This window comes from Nematolebias whitei, chromosome 10 (genome assembly GCF_014905685.2).
Source record: "Nematolebias whitei isolate Nwh7 chromosome 10, NemWhi1, whole genome shotgun sequence".
In the NCBI taxonomy this organism is placed as follows: domain Eukaryota; kingdom Metazoa; phylum Chordata; class Actinopteri; order Cyprinodontiformes; family Rivulidae; genus Nematolebias; species Nematolebias whitei.
The window spans coordinates 22251431-22265701 of record NC_056507.1 but is presented as its reverse complement, the minus strand read 5'-3'; the positions used below and the strand labels follow the sequence as shown (position 1 = coordinate 22265701).

General features: G+C 39.5%; 1 protein-coding gene across 1 annotated transcript in view; it reads right to left on the bottom strand.

Annotated features, from left to right (window-relative positions):
• The window catches only part of LOC119415647 (S-adenosylhomocysteine hydrolase-like protein 1), a 16419-nt gene extending 2652 nt beyond the window's left edge, over positions 1-13767 (bottom strand). The window contains exons 1-12 of the mRNA XM_037682805.1: positions 13450-13767; positions 7813-7924; positions 7458-7595; positions 7227-7327; positions 5568-5670; positions 5382-5476; positions 3623-3729; positions 2237-2353; positions 2091-2154; positions 1917-2005; positions 352-422; positions 173-267 (exon numbers count right to left, since the gene is read on the bottom strand). Of these exons, the coding sequence (XP_037538733.1) occupies positions 173-267; positions 352-422; positions 1917-2005; positions 2091-2154; positions 2237-2353; positions 3623-3729; positions 5382-5476; positions 5568-5670; positions 7227-7327; positions 7458-7595; positions 7813-7924; positions 13450-13746 (1389 nt within the window). The 5' untranslated portion in view covers positions 13747-13767. The remainder of the gene's footprint in view (positions 1-172; positions 268-351; positions 423-1916; positions 2006-2090; positions 2155-2236; positions 2354-3622; positions 3730-5381; positions 5477-5567; positions 5671-7226; positions 7328-7457; positions 7596-7812; positions 7925-13449) is intronic.
• Positions 13768-14271: the final 504 nt, after the last annotated feature.

Below are 14271 nucleotides of genomic sequence, written 5' to 3'. Positions count from 1 at the left end.
GGGTCTCAGTTACATCCAACAAAAGTATAAAATGTAAAATAAAAACAGTACTAAGATATGAGCTAAGATATACACGCTAAACTAAGAATACGCTAAGCGCTAATAGTATACTATAATAAGCACTAATATATAATTAACAGATAGATATTCTCACAAACTAAAGCATACATACCGAATCGATCTCCGTGCTTGAGTGGCCCATGTTGCAAACTATGCATCCGTTTTTCATCCGCTCAAAGTGTTCCCGTGTTATCACGCTCTTGTTGCCTGCAGAGAAACATCACAGCAGAGTCCTTATTAGCAGGATTTGTTCTTAATGTGAATAAACTGATCTGAGGACAGCCGTGGTACCTGTGCAGGAGATGATGATGTCGGCGTGTCTGATTATTTCATGCAGAGCAACAACTCTGAGGCCGTTCATGCTGAGAGCAAAAGAGAGCAGGTTAAAATTCAACGTGTCTGTGGTATTACCAGCTGTAGAAGTGTGCGTTTTCTGTACAGTTAGCAAAACCCCTCATGAACATGTGGACAAGTATGAATGAAACTTTCAGCTAGTAGTCATTGGATGTCCATCTAACTTTTAGAGTCAATCCAAATCAAGATGGCCGCCACAGCCTCTGACCCTGGTAGTTATGTTTCAACAAATTTTACAGTTACTGAGCTAACATTCAGTGTGGTGATAGATGGAAGTCATCCATAACACACACTTTAAGCACCCCACATTGTGCAACATTTTAACCTAAAGCATTCACAATAACCGTTGCCATCAACTCTACCTGTCTGTTAGAAAAATATCTCATGGACAAATGGATGAATCGTAACAAAAATCTCAAAGGAATCACTGGATGTACTTCAATAGCTGATTAACTTTTGGAGTCATCTCAATTCAGGATGGTCACCACAACTAATGGACGTTAGCCAACACAAACTTTGCTATAACTTGGTGAGTTTTTCATATTTTGAGTTTTGTGGTAGTAGCAGCGAGTCTTCCCCATCCCCTTCAGTGGTAACACATCTTGCAAGAGCTCATGATATTTTATGGGATAAGATAAAAAGTTTAAGCAGGGGTGTTAAACTCACTTACAAAAGGGGGCCAAAATTAAAACCTTTTTCAAAATAAGGGCCAGTTTCAGAATTTACATTAACTCAAGTTAGAAATTCAATTCAGTTTATTTATTTAGCGCCAAGTCACAACAGAAGTCATCTCAGGGCACTGAACAGAAACATTCATATATAAAATTAATAATTTAACATTATTTATCTGAGGAGCAGACTGATTTGAGTTTAACTCCATCACAGACTCTCATCTTGAGCAAGCATGAAGGCGACAGTGGAAAGGAAAAACTCCCTCATGAGGAAGAAACCTTTAGCAGAACCAGGCTCAGGAGAAACGGCCATCTGCTTCAACCGGCTGGGTTTGGTAAGAACAGATACACAATGGCAGGTCAAGAATCACATGTTAAGATAGAAATAGTATCAAATGAAAACTATTTAATTTTAACAATTCATTTAAGGAAATGAGGTCAATTTGTCCTCTAGTAGTCGCTTAAGGCCAACCCTAATTAGGGGATTTATCACAAAGGAAAGTCTTAAGCCCAGTATTAAAACTGGACAATATGAACATCTAGAACATCTTTTCTTGGTTGCAAGTTCCTCAGCAAGAGTTTGTTTGGCCTCATTTGACGTTCTCTGTTGCACTTTAAACATCATAATCAAAGACTACTGAAAAAATGCAAAGGATAAAAGTATTTTACATTTAAAATATCATCTTGGGGGCCAGATAAGATGTCAACGAGGGCCACATTTGGCCCCCGGGCCTTGAGTTTGACACGTGTGCCTTAAAGGGACGTAAGGTCTTATAAGGGTGCAGCACATTTCTCAGCTTTGCTGATGAAAGCGTCTTTTTTTTTTCATACCAGGCCTGCAGGGCGCAGATGGGATCCACTTCTGTAACGTAAATGACGGCGCCCAGTCCTTTCAGAGCAGCACAGCAGCCTTTACCAACCTGCCGGGAGGGAGAGACGAGGCTAAACAGCAAGAACACAACAAGTATGTTAGGAATGTGTAGTTCACGCTTTCCTTACACTGACCTCACCATAACCACACACCACGACTTGTTTTCCTCCAAACATGATGTCAGTCGTTCTCTTCAACCTGGAAGAGTTGAATCCGGTCAGGGGACTGTCGGTTGTGCAAGTCATTCATGTTTGTTTATGATCGAAACACGAGCAGTTACCCGTCCAGGATGGACTCCTTGCAGCAGTAAAGGTTGTCAAATTTCTGCTTGGTCACCGAGTCGTTGACGTTCATGGCAGGAACACACAGTTTGTTGGCCTTCGACATCTGGTACAACCTAAAACAAACATATGCAGACATGTTGGAGCTGAAGAAGGACTTCAGTGAAGTAACGTATGTCGCGTGGCAGCTTACATGCCAGAGTTTCATGCTATGGTAGATCACACAAGATGTGTTCACTGTCAACAGTACAGTGGAACAGATGAGTGACCCAATTCAGAAAAACCTTTCAAATCTGGATACAAGCATAAAACTTTGCACAGCCCTTCCTTAGACATTACTCTTTTTAAAAATATGTTCATTTAAATTCAGTTCAATGTATTCAGTCAGGACACTGTGCAATTACAGCAAATGTAAAACATTTGATGCATTTAACAAAGTTAAGTCAGGTCCTGTGGACGATTTATTTTTGTTGAAACGTTTCGTCTTTAAGGCTCCATCCGAAGGAGCTGACGTAAATTTGTTGGATTTTGGACCTGGATTACTGAGCATGAACTTTGATAATATATAAAAAAACATATTTTCTTTTCATGCGTTTGTCATAAACGCAACTTATTTTTATATGGTGTTCCTAACACTGTAACACCATTGCAAAAAACAGCTAACTTGTCGTCCATCTTTAAAAAAAAAAAGGCAGCCATTACAAATTTATGCAAGATACATTTCAAGAAATTGAAATGCCAAGGACATTAAAAATATAACCTGTTTGTCGGCCATCTTGAAAAATGGCATTCATTCTGAAAATGAGTGATTAACGTGTTTTTCTAGAACAACATGGCCTCACAACTCCGCTACTTGTCTTGGATGTTGCTCACTAGTACGAGTTGAGGATGACTCCGCTGCCACATCTAATTTCAGCTCAACATTTGGAAAGATGATTGAGTTGCAGCTATTTTTGTGTTTGTTAACGTCGATTATCTGTGGCTGCCATCTTGCATCATGAATTGCATGCTTTAGTATTTCTTATTTGTTTGTTCTTTGATTTTGTAGCGAGTCAAATCAGTTCTTCTCATTCTAAGCATTTCATTTGTTAACCTTGTGTTAACCTTGTGTTAACTTTGTGTTAACTTTGTGTTAACTTTGTGTTAACTTTGTGTTAACTTTGTGTTAACTTTGCATATGACAAATAAACACAACTTGAACTTGAATTGGGAGGTTATTCGTTGGGGATGTATTTCCAATTACTATTTATTGAATATTTCATTAAAATCCATCCTCTGGTTCTTCAGAATGATAAACACATTCACAAACATGGGCAAAACCATTATCACCTTTACACCCTCAGTGGCGGGCGACAAATATTATTTGAGCTTTTGGACAAACTAACCTATAGATGCCCGTCACACTTTCCTCCACGATGCCTCTGATTTTCTTGAACAGATTTGGATACTTCTTATAGATCCAGTGCGTCAAATCACCGCCATCATCCAGAATCTAAGAAAAGAAAAGAAATGACACTCAGATCTTCATGAACGATGAAGCAACATCATCATCAGTATCAATGCACAGACATGGAGGTCAACTCACTACATCCATTTACTGGGAAGTTTAAATAAACATAAATGTGTGTATCCAACATTTTTCAGTCAGGTCATCTGGACAGTTTCTTTTTTTGTGCTGAAACGTTTCGCCTTCGATCCAGAAGGCTTCATCTTTAATCTGTGTAATTTCTACAGAAATTGATGTTGGACTTTTGCAGTTTTTGATCCCCCGTTTCCATGAACAGTGGGCGATAATGCCCTCGTGTAAGTGTTTGTTTGTCTGTCTGTTAGCAAAACTACTCATGAACCAATGAACAGAGGAAAATGAAACTCACAGAAAGTCATTTTAGATTTACAGCTGTTTGATTCAAGTTGGCCGCCACATCAAATCAATCTTAGCGAACACAAAATTAGCATAACTGTTAGTTTTATAGATATTAAGCTAAAAACAAAGTGGTGTGGCAGTAGCTGAGATTAGTCCCCAACACATAATCTGAGCACTAACAGATAGAGTGAGATATTTATTTGAAAATTTGGCACTTAAAGTCAGAGGGTGATGTGCATTTCATAAGGAACGCTAGTTTCCTTGTCTTTATAATGTCCTCTGTTGTAATAAACACAAATCTGGTGACGTTGATGTCCCCATGAATCATCTGAATTTACTGTGTGTATGTAAACACACAGCTAAATATACCAAAGGGGTATTTTATGCCACGGTTCTCACAGTTTTCAGTGAAAATAGTGGCTCAGGAACGTTTCAGACAAGTGTCGCGTGGCTGTCGCCGACTTTAGACAAACACACAACAGTACGCAGTACTTTTTAGATCACTTAACAGGACGTCACGTTGACTTTTTATGACTCATATCTGCAGCTAGATGGTAAGATTGTTGTAGTCAAAGCACAAATTGGAAGTTCTACTAACGCGTAGTTACAGTTTGATGAAAAAAGATACATTTTCCTATTCTAGTAAGGGTTTTAAAAGCAAATCTCAATACATCCAAAACTTTAAAACATAAGTTGTTTAAAAAAACAATGGCAAGGAGTCATACAACCACACCATGTGACTTATGATTCACAATGTTCAAGACAAGTCATGCATCCAAACACAAAATTATTGACAATACTAATAATACTGCCACTGATGGTTTTAAAGAATTGTACCCACAACGCTCAGATCTGGTCAGAAAACTTCAGCTCCATTGAGAGAAAAGTTGCAGAAAATGTTAAACATCTACCACGTGTCCCCTTTAATCTGTGTTCCAGAATCACATGGACCTAATCTGTTTACAGGTATTCATGAGGGGTCACATGATGAGCAGGACATGTGTGAACAACATTTGCCAGAGGACATGTATGGGTTCAATCTGGGACACGTTGTTCATCTTCTGGCTCATTTTTCAGCACAGACAAGTGTTGAGAAGACGGGACAGATTTGATCTTGGTGCTTGTTTCTGTAGCTAAAGGGGAAAATGTGGCGAATAAAAATCCACCACACGTTGCCCAGCATTACCAATGAAGAGCTCATTTGATTTGAATGTGCTCTTGTTTGATTTACACGTCCAGAGAAGTTCTGGTACACATCAAGTTGAGTTTGATCAACCCACCAAGTCGGGCTGCCAAGAGTCAGCGGCAACGCATCGGTCAATGCACCACCAGAAGTCGTCCTCTGATTCTCCTTTCCACGCAAACACTGAGATTCCTGAGGGAGAGCGAGGCACGACAACAATCAGAGCAATAAAAGACAAGAATACATTTTAAAATCAGATGAGGGTGTTGGTCTAAAGCCGTACCTCCTTCAGCCAGAGCGGCAGCCACAGCGTTCTGAGTGGAGAAGATGTTACAGGCGGCCCATCGACACTGAGCGCCCAACGCTGCCAGTGTCTCGATCAACACCTGCACCAAAACAAAGACCACATGGGCTCTAAATATTCAGTTATCTAAATTTGTTTTCCTTTTCTATGTTTTGCAATCTAACTACATCTTAATACTTCTGCTCTATTTAATCCATGCATATAATCCAATGTTTGACTCAATGAAGGACATTGCTGGCTTTTGGTTTTCATAACTTTTATACTTTAACTTTATTTACAAGAATTTAATCATAAAATACATTAGGATCTGTCCATTTCCTTCAAAAATAAAGTTCTTTTTAAAATTTGCTTCAGCGTACAGGCTTTTTTGTCTTCTCATGCTACTTTGATTTCATTTTGTCCCTGGTCTCTGATCCTGATTGAGGTGCTCATGGACTGGATCTCAAGGCTCAGTCGTGGAGAGGAGGGTGTCTGCTTTGGGAACCTCAGGGTCTCCTCTCTGCTTTAAGCAGATGATGTGGCTCTGTTGGCATCTTCAGGCCATAACCTTGAGCGTGCACTGGGGCAGTTCGCAGCCGAGTGTGACGTGGCTGGGATGAGTCAGCTCCTCAAAGTCTGAGGCCATGGTTCCCGACTGGAAACAGGTGGAATGCCCCCTCCAGATCAAGGAAGAGTGTTTGCTTCAGATGGAGGACTTCAAGTATCTGGGTGTCTTGTTCACAAGTGATGGTAGAATGAATGAGAGATGGATCAACGAACTGGGCTTCATCCTCAATAATGAGGGCGTTGATTCGGTCTGTCGTGGTGACGGGAGAGCTGAGTCAAAAGGCAAAGTTCTCAATTTATTGGTCTGTCGACGTTCCAACTTTCACCTAAGGTCATGAGGTTTGGATCATGACTGAAAGAATGAGATCCTGGATACAAGCTGCTGAAATGGGCTTCCTTCGCAGGATGGCTAGACTCAGCCAAAGAGACAGAGTGAGGAGCTCCATCATCCAGGGGGAGCTCGGCGTAGAGTCGCTGCCTCAGCATCAAAAGAGTCAGTTGAGGTGGTTCGAGCATCTGATTAAGATGCCTCCTGGATCCTCACAGGTGGGAGGGTCCTTTCAGGAGGGAGACAGGAGGCTCCTCCTCTTTTGTCAGAATAAATTAATTCCTGAAAACTAACTTTTAGTCTTTTGCCCTCTGATAGAAGTTTGGGCCTCACAGATAAAAGTCCTGAAGCAATCTGCAGTTTCTGGTCGAATGATTTGTATATTTTGAATATGTTACAGTGAATATTGTTGCTCACATTATTTTTTTATTAATTCTTAAATTTTGTCATGTTTCCTGCATTATTTTAAAGGCAAGCTCAAATGTGGCACAGTCATGAGACCCCTGGTAAATACATTTTAAATTACTTTAATAAAATAAATTAAAACTCAACATAAAATGTATTATATTGTATGCACATTTTAATTTAATTGGTTTTGCATATTAAGCCCTTAGCACATATCTGACCTAAACCATTCTGTCTCAGTTAAAAGGTTTGGAAAGACATTTGAGTTAAAGAAATGAAATATTTTAACCGTTTTTCATTAAATTAATAATTAAGCCTTATGTATTTTACAGACAGCTGTGTGTTTGTGTTGGACTGACCGCTGTCTGTGCCGTGATGTGAGTGCAGCCCACTACTTTGGCTCCAGCCAAAGGTTTCTCGCCTCCTGCGTTTTTCCTCAGGATCATTAGCGCCGGCATTTCTGAAGATCACAGACAAAAAAACAAGAAATATAATTTCATTATCTTCCTCTAATGTGATCCTCTTCATCATGGAAACTGAGTAAACAGAACAAACAAAACAGAAGATAATCTGAGGCCTGTCTGTTGCACCTTGTTGTGCGATCTCGATTTCTTTTCGCCCAAAATCAGCCTTTTTGATGTTCTTAATGCAGAAGTCCGACAGGCCTGTGGAGGAGCTCTGCAGCTTGTCCAGAGGAGACACTCCTTCCTCAGAGCTCTCACTGGCCGCTGCAACACAAAAGTACCAGAACAATCATTTGGTTCATGTTGGTGGGGGTAACACAGTCAGTTGTGATTTGGACTTTGAAGTGTGTTTAAACATATTTGAGAAATGTGATTAGCGCAGAGTTAAACAGGCTTCAGAAACCGTTCTGAGGTTTAACCGAAGGCTAATCCTCGAGCTCAGCTTGGAGTAAATGACAAACATGTGATGGTGTTTTTGTACCTGAAGAGAAGCTCTCTGTAGACGACTGTGAGATGGACCGAGACAGAGAGTGAGGGGCAGCTTTGGTTGGACGCTTGTTGAATTCTTGTTGCTCGTCACTGAGCTGAATTTGCTGGAAAAACAAAAAAAATGAAACAAAACACTAGAATCTAAGAATCAGCTGAACTCTTGAGTGATGAATAACTGATTACATTTGTAAAAACAAAATGCTAAAACTAGGAAGCGTAAAAACTGGAACGTTAGCTAAAAATAGCAAAACATGTCAAAGACTATAGAAAAAGGCTAGCTAAAAGCTACATTTACCAAAATGCTAAATAAATGCTAGATCATTTTACATAAAGTATAAAAACACTAGTTAAAACATCAACTGGATGCTAAAGGTAGTCAAATTCTTGCTAAAAGTACCACAAGAGTAGTTAGAATTTAAATGCAGCAAAAAGTTTGCTAAAACTAAAAATGGCAGAATTGTAGCTAAAATCCAAAAGTAGCAAAAAGCTAGCTTAAAGCAGCAAAAACTAAGTAAAACATTACTGCAGGAAATGTTTGCTAAAAAATAAAGTAACAAAATAGGTCGTTGAAAAATGAAAGTATCAAAAGAGTAGCTAAAAGTACCACACGGCTGGCTAAAGATTTAAATCAGCAAAAGGCTAGCTAAAGCTAAAAGTGGCAGAATGGTAGCTAAAGTATAAAAGTAGCATAAGAAGGCAAAAATAAAGCCAGTTTCCTGAATCAAAGGCTTTTAAAACAAAATCAAAACAATGAAGTGGCACTGAAATGATCTCATAGTATTTCTATGGGCACAGTATTTGTAATCAATTGTAAATGTTTGTTAAAGTTTAAAATCTATAGCACTGACTGAGCGGAACACAGAAATATTTAATTAGCAGCCAAACATAAAAATCATGAAATCATGAGCGTGACTGAAGCACAGATCTTTGAGTCATATGTTTTCAGTAAATCTGCGTCTCCTCTGTCTGATCTTCAGACTTCTGTCTGATGCAGACTCACCATCCACTGGTTCTGCTGGACGCCCCCCACAGAGGAGTCCCTGTCCATGTCCTCCTGCCTGTCCACGTCCTCTCGCTCAGGAACACTAAAGACTACATCCTGCAGCTCTCTGCTCTTTGGTAGGAGCAGATTTATATTTGCAGCCACAGACCCCCACCCCCAACATCTTCAAGAACTACGGCTAAATAATAAGTAACTGAGAGTGAATAGATCAAATCAAATAAAGCTGTGAATTACTAGAAATAAACTTTTAACGTGTTTTTATTTTCTCTAATGTTTGTAAGAAGTTCACAAAGCTGTGGACCCAAACATTTTTTATCTTTCCTACGTGGTCTTTTGAATCAAACGTCTGCACTCTCCTGTTTATCTTTTGTTTGTAAAACTTTTGCAGTTTCACATTTATTGTGTCTTTGCGTTGTTCATCATTAGCTTTCTGGTGTTTATCTTTTCTGGAAATTTATTTTAAAGTCTTTGCCTCGTTGGTTCTTACACGTGTTTGAGCGCCGATAAGATCAAAAATAAACAGTCAAACAAACCAACCAGAACAGAACTGTTGGGGGAACTTTAAAATGCTTCTAAAAGCAAACTTCTCAGTCAGAGAAGCCATCCTGGTTTCATGAGCATGCTGATCTACACTCTATCATAAACCAGACCATGTGTGACTCTGTGACTTTGATTTTGAGTGGGGATACAGCATACTTGAGTGAGTACTTTCCCTCTTATACTTGTACATACTGGGGACATCCTTTGACTCATGGTGCCAGTTTACATCCAAAGTAAACCTGTACAGGAAAATAACAGGAAAACCCCATTTCCATCCTCAGAAACATCATAAACAATCAGAATTGTTGCACATATAATTTTGACAAAGCTACCCAGCATGCTTTGCAATCTTTCTGGGACTCTCACAGAGAGAGAACTTTGTGAGTTTGGGGGAAAATTAAACAAAGTTGAACAGAGAGATACACCTTTTCTTTAATCTGGGGCCTACAGATATGTTGGTGCTAGTGATGTTTAATTATAAGAATTAAACTAGCTGAGACACGAGTCAAGAGTCTATGTGTTTGTCCTCTCTGACAGTAAACTGATCGTATCAGTGTGTGATCGCCTGCGAGCCGGATTAAACAACAACAAAGAGATTTATCAGTGGGGGAACATTGATGATGATGCACAGTAGATTTCTAGTTACTTTAAAAATAGTTAACCTCAAATTGGATGTGAGTTAATTCATTTTAGTAAATGACATGAAGGAGAAGACGTTCGACATGCATCACGCTCACTTTCAGCCCGGCTGAGTTCTGCTCCACCTCTTTTGGTTGCGCTCAGAGCTCGACGTGGACGCGTCACCTGTGATTTATGAAGCGTTGGAGGAAGAACTGGTCTGAGCAGCCATTTCATTGTAAATGAGAGCTGGTTCTTAATGGACCTACCAGGAACAGCAACATGTCGGTCATTCAGGGAACATGAAAAACGGTCAACGTTTTTTATTTTATTCTGAAAAGCTTAAAAACCTGGCAAATCAGAGATGTCAGAATAATATATGTTAAATAGGAGGCATTGTGTGTCATTTTTGGTTTTAATATTGTTTCACATTGGAATATCAAGGAAAAAATCTTGAAATGTAATTTATTTGAATTTTAGGTTCTGTTGTTGCATTTATGATTCAATGCAGCAAAATAAACAAATTTTAAAGGAAACATATCATTGTAATACTTGGTTTATTTACAGAATGACTTTAAATGCTGGATATCTGGCCCCTGAGCTGCTGGTTTTCAGTAACTGTGCCCCCCCAGAGCAGTTTAGTTGAATAATCCTGCTCTACGGTCTTGATAAACTTTGGATTTTTATCTTTAATCAATCATAATCTGAGTCCTCTTAAAACTGCTGTTATTCACTTATAGTTGAAATGTCTCTTGTTTGGAGAGTAATGTTTTTGAGAATCTTGTAAAAAAAAAAAAATATATATATATATATATATAACAGACATTAAAGTAATTACTCTGGCATGGCAACACAAAATAACTAAACAATATTCCCAAAACCTGCAAAATTATTGTAGTTATAAAAGTTCATTCATGCACAGAAGTTTGAGACGTTTGTTTGTCGCCTTCTCAGTTTGCCTCTGCAGATTTCCACACTTTCCCTGTCTTTCTTTTTTTTATTGTTTTTTCTCTGTTACTTTCCATTTTGTTTATCTCTCAGTGTTAAATTCATTTGAATTTTACCCTATTTTTAATTTTTCGTAAATTATAGAGAAATTATACTCACTAGTCTGCTGAATTCTGTTTATATATATATAAAACTCTTGAATTATCATAAAGGTCCAAAATTCACATTGAAAAAGTTCTGCAACTTGTTTGAGTTGGTCCTGAAACATGATTTTATTTGACTGCCTTATATTTTCTGAGCTGTCTGAGTATTTGATGAATCTTTGGAGCTGAATATTTATATGAATGCGGTTTAATTAAAGCCGTGTTCTCAGGCTCAAAGGCATTTCTTCTCACCTCTGTACAATCCTCAGAAAAAAATCTGGCCCTGACTCAAACAGCTGCTTAATCTTTAGCACAGAGGGACACTAAGCTGCGACTTGAAAGTTAACTCACAGTAATAGCCTGCCTGAAAACAGAGCTGATCATTTTAATCAACGTCATCGTGTCAAACTGTGTCTTCCTCAGAAATTCACCGTTCACACCACGCAGTCTGATCTGAGCTCAGAATGAAGAGTGCACATTTCTCCTGTCTAACCCTGCCATGAAACGTAAAACAAGTTGAGATACCTTCATGCAGACGGACTGCACCGTCTCCTGCTCCTTGGCTTTAGCCACAGTCACCAGATTGTACACTTTCTTCATGCTGGCAGAGCGCTCTCTCATTTAACACTGACCCGAGCTGCAAGCTGACACTGTTAACCTGCTCAGAGACTTGACGCCACGCCCACGCCCCACAGGTGACAGGAGACAGAGGGGGAGCAATAATGGAGGCTTTGTGGGCTCGCTGCACACACTTCTCAGAACTGTAGGAAGGAGGCACCTTTAACATAAAGACAGCATTTAGGTCAGGCGAGGTCGCACGAGGCCGCGGATGAAAGGGATTATGTTCAGTGAAGTGGACCGAGCTCCCAGGTGGAAGAGACAATACACAGATGTGAAGGCCAGGAGGACGCTCAGGGAAGCTTCACTTTTATCCCAACTAATTTCAAACAAATCAAATGTTGCAATGTTTTCTGAAAACACGTCTTAAACACACTCTTTTGACTCCTGAGTCCAGTTCCTCTCTGTGAAAATGTATCCACCCATAAAGCAATATGTGTCGCCATCAAAGTATGTAAAAACAACAACAATAACAGCATGTATACACACACACACACACACACACACACACACACACACACACACACATATATATATATATATATATATATATATATATATATGTTTTTGTATGACAACCCAGTGACAAAATTTGATATTAAACATAATCCAAGCATCATTTTCAGCCCCTTTTTGGCATCTGCATTTGGTAGCAGGCCAAACTGACAGAGACCATGCAGAATAATGTAGTATTTTAATTCCACAGCAGAGAAAGCTATGTAGTCTCTGTAAATAGGTCTAGGAAAAAAAAATTGGTATTGGTATCGGTTATCAGCCAAATAATTTTTAACATATCGGCGTATCGGATATCGTCCAAAAATTCAATATTGTGCATCCCTAATATATATACACTTAAATAAGTGCATATTTTGACTATTTACAAAGTCATCCGTTTGAAAAGGAGTGGGTTGAAGTAAACACTTGTTTTCCCTTTTTCACTTATCAATTGATCAGAAATAATTCTGATTCGTATTTTATTTTTAAACCGTCTTACTTTGTATACATTGCTATTTTATTTACAACAGAACTGGACAAAAATAGCTTACTTTATATCCCCATGCTTCACCACATCCCTAAATACCATCACCAAATAACAACTCAAAATAACATGAAATATATATTTTTAAACTGATTATATCTTTACATTGCTTCAATTCAACATTTGACCCATACCATAAATCAGATACACACACACACACACGCACACACAAATCTTCGACAGGGAATGATACAAAAGGACAAACTACATGTTTATGGAGCTCCTCTGTGCATTTTATGTGTTTAACGTGACTGCTGGTACTTTGTGTAATTGGTTGTTTAAAATTAACCAAGCAAACCTGGAGAGTCGTGTTGTTTTCCTTTTAGTTCTGAACACACAAACACTTTAAACTCTGACCTCACAAGTTTTGGGTATTTTGTTTCTAGCAAAGTAAAGAAACAGAATGCAGAGATCTCATAACTGTGCAAGTCTGTATTTTTTTCCAAATTCTTAGTGTGAAGCTGCATCCAGGTCTCATAAAGGCTTTTAGAAACCTTTATTTATTGAGCTGCAGCTTCAAACATTTGTGACCAGACTTGTAAAAGCAGTTCTTTCCTTTCTGCAGGACTGATTGCAGAGTGTGGTGAAACATTTGCAGAGGCCTGCTCCTGTGCGTCTGAAATGATTAACAGCCTGAGCAGATGCAGATTCATGCTTCCGGTGGAGTCTGATTTCAGGAGTTAAATAAAATGCTTTGATACATGCCGAGTCTTTGCTCACCATGTTAGTCTTCAAAGCCTCGGTGACGAGCTCTTTTGTCCCTGTTTCAGATGGTTCTGCCTTCTCTCCGTCCCGGCTCTGAGGCGTCCACCTGCTCTCTGCTGCCCTCAGCATCTCCAGCAGCTTCGGGTTGCGTTTCACCGGCATGTCTTTGGTGCCTTCTTCTCCAGCATGAGCGTCCTCCCCTTCATCCTCCTTCACCTCAGCTTTGTCTCCATCTGCACAGGACTCTGGAAACTCATCCGGTAAAGCCAGATCCTCCCAGGAGGCTCCGATCTGGTTCTTCTCCTTTGCCATTAGTCCTCGGACAGCCTGCGGTGAAGTGAACTGGATTCCTGCTCAGCCCTTTGTCCTCCACCCGCATACACCTATGTTAACACCAAACAGGAGCACTCTTTGGCTACTTAGACAGGATGTAAAGCAGGTAAATGGTCCTGGATGCAGTGTGTACAGAGAAAACATAGAGAGGAGCGTGACCTGAAAGAATACCAACATGTCTGACAGCGTCTCACGGTTAAATGTCCCCACAACAACAACGATGACCCCTGTTCATGCCTGAAAAGACAAATCTGCATGTTCTTCAGACATGAACTTCTTCTCTTTGTGTTAGTGCTGAGGACTCAGATCTACACAGGTTGAAGTTACATTAAAACCAAACAGGCGTGATGATGACGTGTTTACATTAAACCCACCAGCATCAACAGAGGCCTCGAGCTGACCGGCTGCAGGGAACTTCATGTGCTCCCTCTGAGACACAACGTGCAGATTATTCACTTAACTATTAACAGAAAGAGATGATGCTCAGGGTTTATGTTTTATATA